Source organism: Trichomycterus rosablanca, chromosome 17, assembly GCF_030014385.1.
Source record: "Trichomycterus rosablanca isolate fTriRos1 chromosome 17, fTriRos1.hap1, whole genome shotgun sequence".
NCBI lineage: Eukaryota > Metazoa > Chordata > Actinopteri > Siluriformes > Trichomycteridae > Trichomycterus > Trichomycterus rosablanca.
This window is the reverse complement of record NC_086004.1, coordinates 21,949,969-21,968,768: the sequence shown is the minus strand read 5'-3', so window position 1 is coordinate 21,968,768 and position 18,800 is coordinate 21,949,969. Positions and strand designations below refer to the sequence as shown.

General features: G+C 39.0%; 1 protein-coding gene across 1 annotated transcript; it reads left to right on the top strand.

The window, feature by feature from the left end:
* The first annotated feature begins 1,587 nt into the window (after nt 1–1,587).
* diras1a (DIRAS family, GTP-binding RAS-like 1a) lies at nt 1,588–14,442 on the top strand. Its single transcript, XM_063012667.1, has 2 exons — nt 1,588–1,781; nt 13,799–14,442. Exon 2 carries the CDS (start codon nt 13,855–13,857, stop codon nt 14,440–14,442), a length of 588 nt encoding a protein of 195 aa, XP_062868737.1. The 5' UTR covers nt 1,588–1,781; nt 13,799–13,854.
* Nucleotides 14,443–18,800: the final 4,358 nt, after the last annotated feature.

Genomic DNA, 18,800 nt, shown 5'->3' with positions numbered 1-18,800 from the left:
GGGGCAATTTAGGGCTGGTGATGAACAGGTGATTGTATTCATGCTTCGGTACAGAAGCAGCATCCAGGAAAGGCTGAGTCTTTGATGAGCAAAGATGATCTCCAGTTTGTCAACAAATGAGTGAGAAATGTATTTAAATGTTTAAAAAACAATGTACCTCAAAGAAAGGTGGGAAGGGATTTGCATATTTCTCCCTCTACAGTGCATAATATCATTAAATGATTCAAGGAATTGGGAGAAATTCAGTGCGTAAAGGCCAAGGGTGCAAGCTTAAGCTGAACGCCCGTGATCTTCGATCCATGAGGGCACTGCATTTAGAACCACCACTCAACAATAGCTGATATAACCACATCATGGGCAAGGGATACTTTTGTCAAACCTTTGTCAAGCACTACAATACAGAGGTACATTCACAAATACCACTTAAAACTACTGTGCAAAAAAGAAGCCTTATGTTAACCATGTCCAGAAGCAGCGTTCTCTGGGCTCTGAGGCATCTAGGATGGACCATCACACAGTGGAAACGTGTATTGTGGTCACATGAATCAGCATTTCAGGTCTTTTTTATGCACATTTAGCACATTTATGCTGTGTGCTCCGGAACAAAGACAAAAAGAACCATCCAGACTGTTATCAGCAACAAGTCCAAAAGCCAGGGTCTGTCATCAGTGCCCTTGGCAAATGTCATTTACACTTCTGTGATGGCAGCATTAATGCAGAAAAGCACATTGAGATCTTAGAACAACATATGCTGCCTTCAAGACGTCAAGACAATGCAAAATCTCATGCTGCACACATTACAAAGGCATGGCTGCAGAAGAAGAGGCTACGGGTACTGGCCTGCCTGCCTGGAGTGCTGACCTGTCCCCAATAGAGAATATGTGGAGAATTTTGAAACGAAAAATGCGACGACGACCCCGCACTGTTGCACATCTTAAGACGTGTTTGCAGGAAGAATGGGACACAATAAAACCTGAAACACTAAATCACTTGGTATCCTCGGTGCCAAAACGTCTTTTAAGTGTGGTGAAAAGGAATGGCAACATTATAAAGTGGTAAATGCTTTACTGTCCCAACTTTTTTTGGAATGTGCTGCAGGCCTGAAATGCAGGAATGGACGTGAAATGAAGTTCACTAGACAAAACATGGAATATCTCAGGTTCATCATTTTTTTTTATCTTCCATGTCCTTAACCCTGTTCTGTGCCCTGCACAACAATTTAGGATTGAGGCTTTTTATTAAAAGGAAAGTGTGGCCCTAATTATCATTATCTTCTAAGACGAAATGTTTAGTGTTTCTATGTTTGCCACCCCCATTTCGATTCCTATAATTCCTATTTTAATCATGAAGCCCCTGTAACCGGATTGTGTGGTGTGTTTTCCTCAGGACGTGTTTTTGCTCTGTTTTGGCTCACTGTGCAATGGGGACTGAGAGCTCGAGCCGCACCGCCACATTGCGCGCGGGTGTGAGGAAGCGGGGGTGTCCGCGTGCGTGTCCGCGTGCGTCACACGAGGCTGGAGCGGAGCCGCGCGCGCGCCTTCCAACAGCAATAATAACGGTACGTACGTAACCTTCCAGCCCAGCTCAGCTCTGCTCAGTTCAGTTCGGTTCAGCAGCATCAGCATCAGCATCGCTCGATTTCACCGCATGCAAAAGAAAAAGCCAAAATGCTACGTGACTGGCATGGAGTGAAATATAAGACATCCATTCTGTGTTTGCGTTTCTGCTGCTTCCTCTGATCCATTACTGACGTGTTTGGGACATTACAGAACAGCCTCGAGGTAAGAATTTATTTTATTAGATGAGAATATATATATATATATATATATATATATATATATAGGTATATATATATATATAAGCTCCATCTTTTATGAGGTTATCTGTATACATTCGTTGTCCGTCTTCAGTGCGTCTCTTCAGTGCGTCTCCTTGAGCATTATTTGCTGTGATGGAGCGCGACAGTCACGTAAGCTAACAAAAGGACAGCACGGTGCAGGCATGCAAACCCTGCAAGGACAACCAAGAGAGAGTGCTGTTATTTATTTATTTATTTTCCCTAGACCGCTTTTGTTCGGTTTCTCTCCCACCAAACCCCCGTCATTGAGCCGCATCACACAGCCGCGCCATTCACAACAGGCCATGATCAGTGATGGCACTGCAATAATTAAGCCCTGCTTTAACACGCTTGTGAATGTAAATGAATCTGCAGTCTGAGTTCATTCAGAGCGTCTGCGTTGTTCTTCTTGATCTGTAATCTATGCGACCTGCCATATCTGCTGCGTTTCGAATCCTCTATAGCTATAGATGTGGCAGAATTTACTCAGATTTACTCACTGTTAATGCTCTCTCAGTGGGAGCATCCTCAGCAGTAGCCCTGGGTTAGGCTATAGCATGTCGTTTTGGGCTTAAATGGAAGCAACCCAACACTGAAATGTAATATATGACATATATGCCTCTATATCAATAATGGTTGTTCCACATATGTTACCTGTATTATTATAACATGCATGCAAATGTGTGTATGTACATATATTAAACATATCTATAGGATTAATTTTTATACAGTATTATATGTTGTATTCATATATGTTAGCATATAAATTTAATGTACATAATGCAATTTTATTAACATAACATATAAAAAGGCTGTATGCCAACATATGATTTTACTTATTTTCAGGCATTCATGTTTGTTTTATATGTAAATGTTGTGTAATATCCACATATATTGAGTTGTAATATATAATATATATATATTTAATTGAACAAATCATTTATCTTGTAAACTAAACTCAACAAGCTCTAGACTTCAGAGCAATGTTATGTTGATTGATTTGGCAGGACTTATATTTGTTCAGTTCAAATTTGGGCAAACAGGCTGCAACACAAGCACCAAAACCTTGTTTTGAGTAGAAAAGTAGTTGACTTTGTAGTACTGAAAGCTTGTCTGTAGGTATTCAGGTGGTGCAGCAGGATAATCCGCTAGCACATCATGGTTGAGAGTCTGAGTTCCCAGGTTTGAATCTTGGTTTTATGTTGTATAGAAATAAGCATTGTTACATATGTTACATATATGTCAAAAAATGTATTAGACATACATGAGCATACATATTTCTATGGGCCACACATATATGGCAATATATGAAATTGTTCCAATTTCTAAGTTTCATATATAGTTTGCACAAATATGGGCGTATGTTTTATACATGAAAATTTTATATGTACATGGATTACTATTGCATAAGGGTGGGAGCATCCTCAGCAGTAGCCCTGGGTTAAAGCCCTACTCAGGTTTGGCTGGTACAGTGTTCAGTTAAAGATATCGGCAGTTTTGCTTTATTTATTTATTTGTATGAGTAATTGTAATTGCATGCATTTTTAATGCAATTTTACCAGTCCTAACATACATTCATTCATCAGCCGTCTTTAGTAACTGCTTTATACTGAACAATGTCACCATTGGTAGAGCGTCAGTGCAAATAGAATGCTGTCACTAAATCACTTATTCACTCACCTACTCACTACCCAGCCAGTCTAATTACTGACATGTTTATGGGAATTGAGATAAAATGCTGGTAGGTGAAATGGCTACTCTAAACTGTCCCTAGGTATAAAGAATCTAAAAGATAATTAAGAACACCATGTGCAAGGCCCAGTGATACTCTGGCATCCTCTTCAGGGGGTATTTTTGCTCTGCGCCTTTAGTATCTAGGAATAACTGAATTCTAAATGAATCAAATAATGTGTATTTAAAATAACCACTTCTCATTCCTGTGGAAATGTAATACATTATATCACTAATTAATAAGTACTAAGTATTATATTGCTAACGAATAAGATACAACCAATTGCTTTACAAATAAGATAAAACACCAAATGGCTTCCTCCTCCAAGTGCACTTTGTAGCATGCTTTGCAGCATGTAATCTATCTAAACAAAAGTCTTTCACATATACACGTTCCCTCACTTACAACTAAGGGTAATTTAAAGTAGCCAGTCTACTACTGGCATGCTGAAATGTTAAAAACCTGTAAAAATCCAGTGTCCACTTAAAAAAGTTGAGGTCAAATTTAAGTCCATTGGACCCTAGGACCACCTACTGCTCCACAATGCCTTCCACAGGTTGTAACATCAGCTATACATGACCAAAGTTAGACCATTGTGATGCAATTATTTATAATGCCAAGGTAACATTAATTAATTCATTAATTTACCTTTGGTGAGTACATACAGTATATTGGCAATTACAGTATGTCTGTGTAGACGATCAGACAGCTGTAATAGACCACCCGTCTGCCACTTGAGCACTTTTTACTTGTCATGTTATCAGTAATTTTAATTCATTCATTCACTCCTACCAACTGCTTTGTCCTGGTCCTAATCCTGGTGGACTTGATGCCACCCAGAAACATAGGTGCAAGCCAGGAATACACCCAGGATAGGGTGCCTATGCAATGCAGTTATACACACACAGTTACACACTAACTCATTAACACATATTACTTACACATTTACATCTATGGGCAAGTTAAAGTAGCCAATTTAAAAGCCACACAAATACAAGGAGGACATGCATTAGCATTTTTATGCAGAACAGTTTAAATAACATTGCTATCATAAAATGGACCAGGCATATGAATATACATATAGGGGCTTTCTGGGTCAAACATTTTTTTTCCATCTCGTTTTCATTGACATCGCTTGGCTTCAGCCATCTCCCCCCAAGACATATCCAAACACGTCTGCGTAGACACCCAGTCAGCCAAAAGCACTAACATCCTCCTATATCATTTGCTATGCTTTGAGACAGTAGTAACCATTGACACTTTTCAATAGCAAGTATTATATTTATTTAACAAAATCACATTATTTATTTTTATGTGCCAGCCATTTTGAGAAATCCTGCCTTTTAATAAAACATCATTGGTGTCACAGTCACTGATATCACACTATATGCCTATAACAGCATTGTCATTTTATCATATGCATCTACTTCAAATATGCGGAACAGTGAAAATGTATTTGCATTTATTTCCTTTTGTATAGGAACAAGTAGTTTTTTGTGCAGGGGTAATTTCATAATACTTGCTTTAATGGGGCACACACAGAATTAAGAGGGGCACAGCTGTACCTTTCAGCTAGCCAATCACTTGTAGGGGTACTACTGTGCATCTGATAAAAAGCCTGAAGAACTCTAAATAGATGAAGTGTTTTAACAGAAATGTTGCCAATACTTCGTGATGGATGAAAAGTGAATGAATGTTTATTAATTACATTGATTCTGGTTATGTGCCCTTTCCTGAATGAATAAAGGGTTATATGGTTATACAGTAAGTCGCTAGCTAAAACATATAGCCATCAGCTATTGTTGCCTTGTCTGCTGCATTGCTGACTTTATTTTGAATCTTTATATAAAAAAGCTCAAGCAGCTCAAGTTTCTGGAAAGATCTTGGGTCCTTATGGGAAACGTAGTGCCCGTACTACATTTGTGTGGCGTGTCCTGTAGTTCTGTTCAGCAATTGAGGACGAAACATGAAGCCCTATGGCTTTTCTATTGACTTTTTTATTTTCTTGGTCACATTAACATTTATATATAAATTGGATCTAAATACGCCTGTTTCAGTGTATAAACAAAACAAACAAACAAAATTGAAAAATCCTTTTCTTAATGATCATATTAAATTTAGCATATTTAAATTAGGGATCACATAATGGTATATGCACTACGATTTGAGATGCATATACCCAGAACCATGGGTGGGAGAGCACCTGTAAACAGCCATAAACATGAAAAAGACAGTAAATCATACAAAACAAACTCCCATTTATCCCCCCTTCTATCCACACCCAACCACCAATCCAATAACACCTCCTTTCTTCAGGCTGATCAATTACAGACAAATATATAAGCCCATTAATCATCAGTCTTACTTACAACCACCTGCAACCGCCTTACAAGGCTATGACACTTCAACCACAACGTCTTCCAATGCCATCTTCAGCCCTGATTGAGCATCTCCAACCCATAACCACATTCCCAAGAAGGCAAGAGCTCAATGCTTAAACTCCAAACTTCAAAAAACTGGAACCAGCTCCGACACCTGCACTACCATCTTGTTGGTGGAAAAGAGATAACAGAAACACCTTAATCGGAACCATCAGAACAAGATAATAAGGAATATTATGTATACAGCACACAAAAATATTTTGCAGACACTATGACATCAATATTGTGAAGACCAATATTGTGATGATGATGACTGAAGGATATCCTTATACATTAGACTACAGTAATCCATTTTCAGAACAACAAGCATTAAAGGAGTAGTAAAGAAGGTTTGAAGACCATTCGTCTTCCAGTTCTAGATGCAAGACGTAAAATCCAGTACATCATAAGACTCCAAACACTCACTTACTCAATGACTCAGTCACATCTAAGGGTTGTTTACCTAAGCCAGTAAAAATCACACCTGAGGCTGATCTGGATGCTTTTTTAGAGATGACAGAATACTGTACCTGAAGAAAACATGCCAAGCTCCACACAGACAGTGACTAAGGGCAAGGTTTAAACCCAGGTGCCCAGGAACCTGGTGCATAATTAAATAATATCAAATTTAAATATTCAAAGTACATTTTTGGTTTAAATATATTCAAATGAGCTGCATCTGGACAGTTCTGCTATTTACATGCCTCATTAGTTAGGCCTGTGTTGCCAGAAATAACAGTCTGGTCCTGATAAAAGACATGCAAAATGACTTCTAATATTCTGGAAATGACATGTGCTGACTGGCATTAAAACTGTCCAACATTAATTATTAAACGCAGATTAGAGGAATGATCGTGGGGCTGCTCGTTATGAGGATTATAACGTGTGAGTCATGGCAGGACCATTTTGTAAGTCTGGTGGTATGCCTTGTGCACACTGCTATAGCTCAGCTAAATATTACCTAGGATCTAAATTTGGTCATTTTGGTCTGTGTGTGTGTGTGTGTGTGTGTGTGTGTGTGTGTTTCTATCTAGTTGCTCTTAGGTGCAAATGAACAAATAGAATTAGACACTGCCATTTTTAATGCTTTTGCTGTGCATATTTTAAAAGTGACACCTGAGCTAATTGTTTTAACAAGTTGTATTGTATTATCAATTATTATTATTAATTTGAAAAATCACTGTCACACATAATTATACAGTATAGTGAATGGTTACAAGGATTCATCTGCCTTTGCTGAATCTTTTCTAAGTTTTCAAAATATTACTAGTGGCTATTTTTAATAAATTGAATTAAAAGGCTTGCCACCCCATAAAACTAACACCACAAATTGATACGGTATTCAGTGTGTAAAAAATACAGAATACATATTCACAATACACAAACCATGTTTATATTATATTCATTTACATTTTTCGGCATTTAGCAGCCACCTTTATACAGTCTGAGCAATTGAGGGATAAGAGCCTTGCTCAAGGGCCCAACAGCAGCAACCTGGCAGCGGTGGGGCTTTAACCAGCGACCTTCTGATCACTAGTTCAGTACCTTTACCGCTAGGCTACAACTGACCCACATTAAGAGTGTCCTTCTGGCCGCTCAGGTGGCGCAGCGGTAAAACACACGCTGAACACCAGAGCTGGGATCTCGGCTACATCGTATTCGGCCACATAAACAACGATTGGCCTGTTGTTCAGATAGAGGTGGGATATTAAAAAGCCAAATAGGGACTCATAACTCATAACTAATGCAATTACGAACTCTGCTTGCTGATTGATGGCACCTGCACAGAGACAGGAAAAGAGTGCTGATCAGGGTTTGTCTCTCCGTACACAGTGCTGATCCGCATTGCACTCGTCAAAGTGTAGGTGACAAAATGCATAAGGCTGATGCCCACGTGTCGGAGGGGGCATGGTTTAGCTTCGTTATCATCAATCAGAGCGGGGATCCACATTGGTGGAGAGGAAGCATGACACAATCGGGCAATTGGATGCTGTACCCTAGTGGTTAGGGTACTGGACTAGTAAGTAGAAGGTCTCTGGTTCAAACCCCACCACTGCCAGGTTGCCACTGTTGGGCTCTTGAGCAAGGCCCTTAACCCTCAATTGCTTAGACTGTATAATGTAAGTCCCTTTGGATAAAAGCATCTGCTAAATGCTGAAAATGTCCATATAAATCTAACAGAACTGTGATGACTATGGCTAACTATGTAGCAGCACAGATACCTTGATGTAGGGCTATGCAAATCTATTTTTTATTGGCTGCTGTCAGTCAGGGGCCAACATTATTGTGCCCCACCGCTAATCATTGAAAGCGCAGTGAACATGCGCACAAAAGTTATAAAGTCCTCACTTTGTTAGATGAACGCTGAAGGGCCGGCCCCATGCTGACCAAATGAAGACTGCTGTGAGAAGCACTGGCCTTTATTTACAGGTACAGAAAGAAAAAAAATTTATCGGACAGTGATACTGCTGTCATATGTAATAAAAGCATGTAATATATATATAATTTATTAATATTAATAATACCATGCGTCAGTACATTCGCACATGAATACGGTGTATATGGAATTGTGAAAAGTCTGCACCGATTTTGAGTGAGTCATGAACAGGATGATGCAGTATCTTATATAATTATGTACTTTATTTATTTGCACAGTGTGAAATGGCTATGTAACACTGATGAAAACTATCGTTTCTTGGCTACCTAAAACCAGTGACATAAAAGCATGCGTGCGTCATGCAGCTCAGAATAATTTAGTGTGATTTTTGGCTAGTTTTCTTCTATGCTTTTTGTTTCCTTACTCACAACCTCTTTTACACACTGTCTCTCTCCTATATCACGCTGCCCTTGAGGTTTGTTTCCACAGTAACTGGAGAATTCCCTGAGTTCTAAAAATGAAACACAACAAAGACGTCACAGGCATGTGGATGAGAAGAGGGATATCTGATTTTAAAACGCACCCATTCTGCATGGGGTTATTCACTGCCTAGGATGGATTATTTAATCAAGGATATAAGACGGAACAACAGATCACTCCTATCAGTGGGGGTTATGATTTAAATTTTTTTTGGTCATGCACTGCAGTGGTTATGCTACGGGCATCTATAGGACACCCACAGGCCCATCCCTTTTTCATTCTCCTCTGGTGAATCTGCAGTGCAGTGTTTTTCTTTTCTCTCTCACATATCAGATGTATTCACAATCTTTCACAGCAGTTAATAAATGGCATATACTGTATTTGTACCATCAGGGCTGGGCATCAGTAACAAGACGAGTCTTATATCCAATTAAATTTAAATCTACAATAGAATAAGGTCTAAATAAATTTTTAATTCACTATATCTATGTGTGTGACCATAAGCTTGTTTTCATTCTATTTAAAAACCAAATGGCTGGAGCCTATCCCAGCTTTTCAATGGCCGCAAGGTACACACAGTAACACCCTGGACGGGACTGGCCAGTCTATCGCAGGGCAGACACACACATACACACACACACACACACATACACACCCATTCACCTATAGGGCAATTCAATTCATGACTGCATGTTTTTGGACTGTGGGAGGAAACCGGAGCTCCCGGAGGAAACCCACACAGACACAGGGAGAACATGCAAACTCCGCACAGAAAGGACCCGGACCGCCCCGCCTGGTGATCGAACCCAGGACCTTCTTGCTGTGAGGCGACAGTGCTACCCACCAAGCCACCGTGCCGCCCCACAGTAATACTGGAACAGGAAATGTCTTATTTTGAAAAGGAGACAGATATAGACTGCAGGCAGGCCAGTCAAGCACACACGCTCTGTGTCTACAAAGTCACAGTGCTGTAATGCATGCATAATAAGACAAGGTATATGGATCCATGTCAATGGTACTTTTACGCATTTGCAAGTCACACATGGTGTGGGAACTGTTGCCCCCTGTGCCATTACAGATGTTGGCTTTTGCACCTGACACTAATATCAGTCAGGATGGTCCTTTTTTTAATACCTGGGGAGGAGGGGCTACTTATATGCAAAATTATAGGCTTTTTTATTTCTGGTAATTGAAAATGTCATCACATTTTTATTTTGGAGAATATATATATTTTACTTGTATATTAATTTGTAAGCTTATATAAGTACAGCAGGCTTGCATGTTTAGTACAGTTTAACAATGGTTTAGTTTTAAAATGCTGGTCATGTAACTCTTACCACTTTCTTCCCTGGAAAGCACTGTGCACTTTATGTTGCCATGTTGCTTAGTGATAGATAGAACAGGATTATGTCATCATTCTCCTGTTTTTCTAGAATTTCAATCCTTGGGCAGCAAATGGGGTAACTGGGAATTGAAGTGTAAATCCCCAAAGATCGTCTCTTAGTTGCTTACAGTGTCTTTGCCAGATGTATTACAGTAACTACTTACATACATCATTTACTCTTTAAGTAAAATATCAGGACTGGCCTAAATCATTGCAGTTAAAAACTACACAATATGGCCAAAAGTATGTGGACACCTAACTGTACTGTAAAGTATGAATATTAAATTGCTCCCTTCTGTTTAGACTTGACAGACCATTTGTTTGAAGACCTTGATTGTGCCACAAAATTGGAAGCACAATTCACTATGATGTCATTGTACTGTGCTGTGATTGTAGAACCTGCGTCATATTTCAATAATAGTGCGCTGTTGCAACCTCACCCACCGTGACCCTAATTCTCTTTTTCTCAATTTTTTCCTCCAATTTTTCTCCCCGATCTAGTCGTATACAATTACCCTGATTGCGTTACGCTTCACCTCTACCGATACAACCCTCCACTGCTGACTAAGGAGCTTCGCAACTGACATATGCCAGCTCCGACACGTGTGCAGTACCGACTGCATCTTTTCACCTGCTCGAGGCGAGTTCAAAAGCGGATCAGCCTTGTGCACGGAGAGCCACACCCTGATCGCATTATTCCGCTACCCTGCGCAGATGCCATCAATCAGCCAGCAGAGGTCGTAATTGCACCAGTTATGAGGAATCCCGGTCCGGCTTTTCCCCCAGCTCTGGTGTTTTAGCGTATTTGACTGCTGTGCCACCTGAATGGCAATTACATTTAAATGTTCTTGTGCTAAGTTTAAAAACAGTGCCTGTCACCGTCTGGCTATAGAAAAAGCATAATTTTTATACTAAAACCTGTTAGAACCTAATAGCTTGGTTTAGAGTGTGGATGAAAAAGCCAAATCCAAACTGTGTTGCATCTGCTTTTTCTTTTGTTATCCTGGTGGTCTTGGGAATGTACTAGCATTTTTTTGACATTATCATTGATTGCATTCTACTCTCCTTTGTACAAGCCTACACTTACCTTTGATGAAGTGAATGAATGACCTACTTTGCACTGGTGGCTTCTTAGAACTGTTATGGTAATCACACTGTTTATAATAATCAGATGCATAAGCAAGGTAGAGATGCAAATCAGAAGATTACATAAATCTCAGGTGAAATATGGTTGATTTATAAGATAAGATGCTTTGATCAAGAAAATAATTCTAATTGCTTGAAATAGCCAGTTTAATCTTGCTAGCCACAGGACACCAAAAGTTACAGTTATGAGCCATTAATAGATAATAGAGTTGCTGATATCAACAGATAATGCACCACCTATTTGGACATTCGAACACAAACATTGATTTCACAGTCACTGAGAAAATACTCCAACACACAGGCAGCTTTAAAATTACTGGCTGATTTCATAAAGATAAAAGGTACAAGGACTATGAAAAACATCTGTTTTATTAGCTTAACCATACACTATAATTATTATTAAATATACTCTTCTATTATAGTGAAAATGTTAAACTGTGGCAAGCCTGGTATACAGACCATATCCAAAATATATACAATATACACTGATCAGCCATAACATTAAAACCACCTCCTTGTGGAAGATCGCTTATCTATTGCTGCTGTTTGAGTCGGTCATCTTTGAGATCTTCATCAGTGGTCACAGGACGCTGCCCACAGGGCGCTGTTGGCTGGATATTTTTGGTTGGTGGACTATTCTCAGTCCAGCAGTGACAGTGAGGTGTTTAAAAACTCCATCAACATTGCTGTGTCTTATCCACTCATACCAGCACAACACACACTAACACACCACCACCATGTCAGTGTCACTGCAGTGCTGAGAATGATCCACCACCCAAATAATACCTACTCTGTGATGGTTCTGTCCATTGAAGAACAGCATGAAAGGGGGCTAACAAAGCATGCAGAGAAACAGATGGACAACAGTCAGTAATTGTAGAACTACAAAGTGCTTCTATATGGTAAGTGGAGCTGATAAAATGGACAATGTGTGTAGAAACAATGAGGTGGTTTTAACATTATGGCTGATCATTGTAAGTCTATGCATCAATGGTTCCTTTACATGTATGCAGATCACCCATAACAGGGGCACTGATGCAACCCCATTTTTGCACTTTTCATTGGTTACAGGCTGGATGGTCATTTTCTTCCCAAAAACAAGCTTAACGTGGACTCAACTGACCACAGAACACGTTTCCACATTGACTTCTGGTCTAGAGAACTCAAAATTAATACACGGCTTCCTCTTTGCATAATACAGTTGCATTTCTTGATGCAGTGGCGGACTGTGTTAAGTAACAATTATTTTACAAAGTACCCCCAAGCCCATGTGGCTATGTCCATCACAGTAGCATGCTGGTTTTAAAAACAATACTGCCTGAGGGCTTGATGGTCACGAATATTAAGCAGCAGTTTCCACACTTGGCCTTCACACACCAAGATTTCCCCCTGATACCATGAATCTTTTTATAATATTATGAACTGTAGATGTGAAAGACTCAGATTTTTTGCCATCTTTTAATTTTTTTATTATCTACTGTATTTTTCCCGACTTTTTTCCCCCCAATTTTTCTCCCCTATTCTAGTCGTGTCCAATTACCCTGATTGCGTCCTCTACACTGGTTCGACCCTTGACCGCTGACTGAGGGCGCCTCTCAACTGACTTGCGCCCCCCTCCGGTACGCAATCAGTACAGACTGCATTTTTCACCTGCACGAGTCGAGTTCATACACTAATGGACGCTGTGTACGAAGGGTCACACCCCCATCAGCATTATTCCTCAGCCCTGTGCAGGCGCCATCAGTCAGCCAGCAGGGGCCGCAGTTGTACCAGTTATGAGGACCTATGATCCGACTCTCTACCCTCTAACCCTGAACAACAGGCAATCGTTGTTCATGCTGCCGCCCAACCCAGTCGGAGAGGTCGAGTCGAGATTCGATGCGATGCATTCAGAACCCCAACTCTGGTGCACTAGCGTACTTTACCGCTGCGCCACCTGAGCGGTGATTTTTTTGCCATCTTGAGCTGACTGACTACTCAGTTAAACTGCTAGTTGTGGAGCCTTTCAGAACGTTGTTACTTATATAAACTTAGTCTTATTTTGCCTCTGTCACAACTTTTTTTGAGTGTGTTGCAGTTGTCACATTTTATTGTTTTTAAATGTATCCAACAACCTAACAAAGTATGGTTAGGTTTGTCAATTTGTTTTTATTGCATTTTTACAAAGTGTCCCAACTTTTATGAAAAAGGGGCTCATAATATTAATAAAAAATGAGTGTTGAGAAATTTTTCAGACATGAATTCCTGTTTAGCAATTTAATTTTAAACCCAACTTATATCTATACCATCTATAAAACATTATTCATAATAACTATATTTTCACATGTGTTGCTTTACATTTTAGGGTTTTCTAATTCTATTTCATAACACGCTTGGTGGTGTGATATTAACCAGACACTTTTTTCTCTTTTTTATTTTTTAGATCTCAGGGAATACATTAGGTTAGCACTGACTGCACCCTGAGTGGACCTCATCAGCATGCCGGAGCAGAGCAATGACTACCGAGTGGTGGTGTTTGGGGCTGGAGGTGTTGGAAAGAGCTCCCTGGTCCTTCGATTTGTGAAGGGCACATTCAGGGACACATACATCCCCACGGTGGAAGACACGTATCGGCAGGTGATCAGCTGCGACAAGAGCGTCTGCACGTTGGAGATCACAGACACAACGGGCAGCCATCAGTTCCCAGCCATGCAGCGGCTGTCCATCTCCAAGGGCCATGCATTCATCCTGGTCTACTCCATCACCAGCCGCCAGTCGCTGGAGGAGCTCAAACCCATTTACCAGCAGGTTCTGGCCATCAAAGGCAATGTGGAGGGTATCCCTATCATGCTGGTGGGCAATAAAAGTGATGAGAGTCAGCGTGAGGTAGAGACCAAAGAGGGCGAGGCTCAGGCCAACAGCTGGAAGTGTGCCTTCATGGAGACATCGGCCAAGACCAACCACAACGTCACTGAGCTCTTCCAGGAGCTGCTTAACCTGGACAAGAAGCGCGACATGAGCCTCAACATGCGCTCCAGCAAGCAGCGCAGGGCCGACAAGCTGAAGGCCAAGTGCAGCATTATGTAAAGAGGGTTCGAGCTGTGGCAAATGAAGAATATGAATAATTTCAGCAATGACATGCCTGGATGAAAATGTATAAAAGTCATTCACTTCATTTGTTCTAATTCTTTTGATTCTGAATCAGGTATCCTTCAGTGCACATTCTACTAACCGGACTTTTCCATTTCTTCTCTGATTGTTTTGGCTTCTCAATTGACCTCCAGAATCTAAGGGATGTCTGGAAGTGTGACTGTCAGCAACCCCCCCTACCATCTAATTGAGTTTACAAGTATTAAATGAGTCTTTTTTTGCCTCTGCAACTGCACAGCTTTCCTCAGCAAGTTTGTTTTCAGTCTACAATGAACAAAATCCAATCATTGTCTCGAACATTTAGGGCTTTGTGTCTTGTAAAGAATTTCATTCATAACTTGGATAGAAAACGTCTTGAACTGGTTATGCACTTTATCATATTCTCAACAAGCAGACGAGACCACGGGTGCAGAGTGACGGCATTATCCAGCTCTTCCAAAATTAGACATGATAACAGCACAATAACATGTTAGAAATGAGAAGATTTGGAATCGCAGACTTTATTTTGTTGGCTTTCTAATACTTCAAATAGGATTGAGAAACAAAGTGAATAGTGAATGATGCATATACAGTATAGTCATGTAGAACTACTTTCCTAATCATTGTGATAATTGAGTCATCATCAATACAAGGCTTTAACTAAACAAAGCACAGCAAATCAGTTTTAAATCTAGAACGCATTTTCCTGATTGCTCTAAAACCTAAAAATATGCATTAATCATTAACAGAAAACATTTACCTTGTATGTAAAATCAAATCGTGTATTACTCTCAATACATTTGTATTGAACACCCTTGTATAGTTAATGTTTTCTTTATTCAGTGTGTATATTTCCTGACTATTTAATGCCATTGCTTTAGCAATACATTATATTAAAGCACTTTTAGAATCTTGAGCACATTCAAAACATTAAAAATGAACCTTTACTGAAAATGTTTTTTGTCAAACACTCTGCGTTTACAGTTTTAAAGCAGGTACAGCGTTTATCTAATAATATTATCTAAAGGACCAGAATAAAAAAAAATAAAGAAGCACAAACATGTATGTGTTAAATAAATACTAGACTATTTGTCTTGTTCTGTGGATTTGAGATAACAAATGCAAGCCAAACTGTAATGTACATATTATTATTATTACTATTAATACATCATATTAACTTGCTTGTTACATGAATATGGGTAACTAACATAACTTTAAACAAATTTAGAAAGGCAATAAGAGATATATTCACTGTAAATATTTGTATCACCCTTTTGATGTCTATGTTTCATGATATGCTATATGAAATGCATTAAAACTGATTCACATTTTATGTGTTTTTTTAAACTACATTCACCATATGTGTAGGGAAAATTTACTTACACTATGATACATGTAAAATACATGTACCTTATAGCCGTCTTTGGATTTAAATGATTTCTGCAACTGTTCTTTTTCTGTGACTAAATAACTAAAAGACATACGTCATTATCAAAAAACCTCACAAATTTGAGTTCTTATTAAAGTTTATCCATTCAAAACAAACACCATAATAAAGTGTGGAAAAATTCAAGTCATAATAATTTCTGAATTCACTGTATACACTGTATTCTGGGCTTTCTGAAAATATTTTTAAAATATACATACTCAACTTAGACTTTAATTCCATTTTAATTTCCACTTTAAGTTCCATCTGACAATACAAACCATACAAAACATAGGGTTTTTGCTGTAATGGGTGCAGTTAAACTATCTCTGTTTTTATACAGTGAATTCAGAAATTATTATGACTTGAATTTTTCCACACTTTATTATGGTGTTTGTTTTGAATGGATATTATTGCCATTTTACCCATAAATCTACACTTAACAACTCATGATAAAATGGAAACTCTGCTGATTTTTAAAAAAGACAATCTATTAAACTTTTAATATCTAATTAGGAAATATTCAGACCCCCTCCTAATTGGGGTAAAGTGTATTCTGTTTAAGCGTATTTGGAGTCCACCTGTTGCAATTTGAATTGATTGTACAAAGAAACAGTTTGGTAATGCTCACACCTCGGTCTATAAGAACCTACAAGTTACACTGCAGTGCCAGGACAAAACAATATTGAAGACTATTGTTCCCAAGACAGCCCTGATCCTTACTGAATTTGGCCATCTGGGCTTCCAGACAAGAAGAAGCTTGCACAGGGAGCTATCAAAGAACCCAACGATCACACTAAAAGAGCTTCAAAAGTTCTTTGCAGAGATTGTAGAGTTGCCTGTTGGACATCTTTGCAGCACTCCATAAATCAGCCTTTTTGGTAGAGTGGCTAGATGAAGGCCACTATAAGTTCGCTTAATGGCAAGCAAAGGACAAACGTACTAAGCAATTTGACAAAAACAGGCACTGTACATCACATAGCTAATACCATTTCTATGATGAACTATGGTGGTGGCAGCATCAGGCAATGGTGGTGCTTCTTAGCAGCATGGACAGGAAGACTGGTAGAAATTGAGGGCCATTTAAATGCAGCCAAATACAACACAATACAAATATACCTTTCAAGAAAACCTCCTCAACAGTCTGTGGCCAGTCAGAGCCTAAAAGGATCTGCTATGAAGAATGGGATAAACTGCCCAAATCCAGATATGCAAAGCTTTGGCTTTTAGAAAGAACGTAATATTTTAAGAATAACAGATCAAAGGACAGTTTTTAATTGAAATGTTTGTGTATATGTTTTCAATTTCTCATTATTGGTGCTTAATTATAGATATGTAAAATGACAGATTTATTCATTTAACGTCCACAACACAGTGTGCTCAAAATTAGAAGGGAATGAACATTTCTGAATCCACTGCAGGCATAGAGCTGTAGTCATTAATAAGCACTAACAGGCCATGCCAAAAATAAAATTACATTATAGATTTTTCTACACCATCAAATCAGTCATCCAAGGTGCTGTTTGATCCAGCAAAACAAGAAAAATAAGTTGCAGAAATCATTACAATTCCAAGTGTATAGAGACTTTTGACTTCAGCTGCACATACTGAGACACTGTGTCAGCCCAAAACCCAATGACTTTAACACAATGGGCACTGGTAGTTCTGCACTACAAATCGTAAATTGTGAGTCCCAGGGTTGCCACACAGTCTTTGCAAAAACCCTGGTCAGAACTGTAGTGCTCTTACTATTATATATAAGGTAGAAATGCACTAAACTGCCAAAAATAGGTGTACAATAATGGGCAATAGTAATGAGATCAATAGGTTTGTAACCATTTCCAGACTGATATATTTAAACATCTCTTGTTGCATTCAGTTTTTCCAAAAAGTCCTCAGGTCTTGGACAACAGTTCCTGTAAAATTCTGGGATGACTTCTTGACTTTAATGGAAGGATTCAAGATAAGACTTGATCTGACTATGTTTAACTAGCTAAATTAGAATACCAATTCAATTAGTGCACATATAACACACATTATTTCCCAGGACAACACATGGATTACATGCTGGCATGCATCACCATTTGGACAAGGCATCTATAAATACTAAATAGTATTACTTTGATGGTTAACTATACTATACAACCAGTTTATGACTGTCCACCTGTCTGGTGTTGTCTGGTTTTTAATCCAATTTATTCATCAAGGCTGTAAACCAGCATAACTAGCTTATCCAGAGTGTTCAACCAGTGACCAACATAACCAACTAGACCCAGCTGGTCGATCAGCATAGCCAACATAATTGACTAACATGGTCAACAGGCATAGCCAGCTTGACCCAGCATAACCAGTTTCTACGAGCTGTGAGCTAACAAATTATTGAGATATTAACATATACACAAAATGTCTGGTTAGAAGTGGCAGTGTTTTAAACACTGTTTTGACAAACCCAGTGGTACACATCCTGTCAATCATAAAAAGAGTTGTTGAGTTTCAAGGTATTTTTTCCCATAAGGATGCCTGGGAAACCTTTTGATGCATTCAATGGTAGTGGAGAGAACTCACGAGCAATAAGTCACATTATGCATTTTAGACTTTCTTGAAAAAGCTGATTCTTACAATTTCTCAGCACGCAGAGCTATAACACAAGTTTAAAAGTGAAACAGTGATGAAAATTTAGCTAAACACATGTAAATACATGTGGAGCTTTCAGAGTGGATTTGATGGTTATTCCACACAAATGCAGATTCGTTTTATATGCACACTTTGACAAAGTGTTACCGCACCGCTCAAGCCATGCGCTGAACAAAGCGACTGTTAATTGTTAATTTTAAAATAAATACATTATTAAAAAAAAACTGAACACGTTGAGTTTAAGGGTAAAAATTTC

Coding starts and splice junctions, on each gene's coding strand:
- diras1a (XM_063012667.1), top strand. CDS start 13,855: ATGCCGGAGCAGAGCAATGACTACCGAGTGGTGGTGTTTGGGGCTGGA.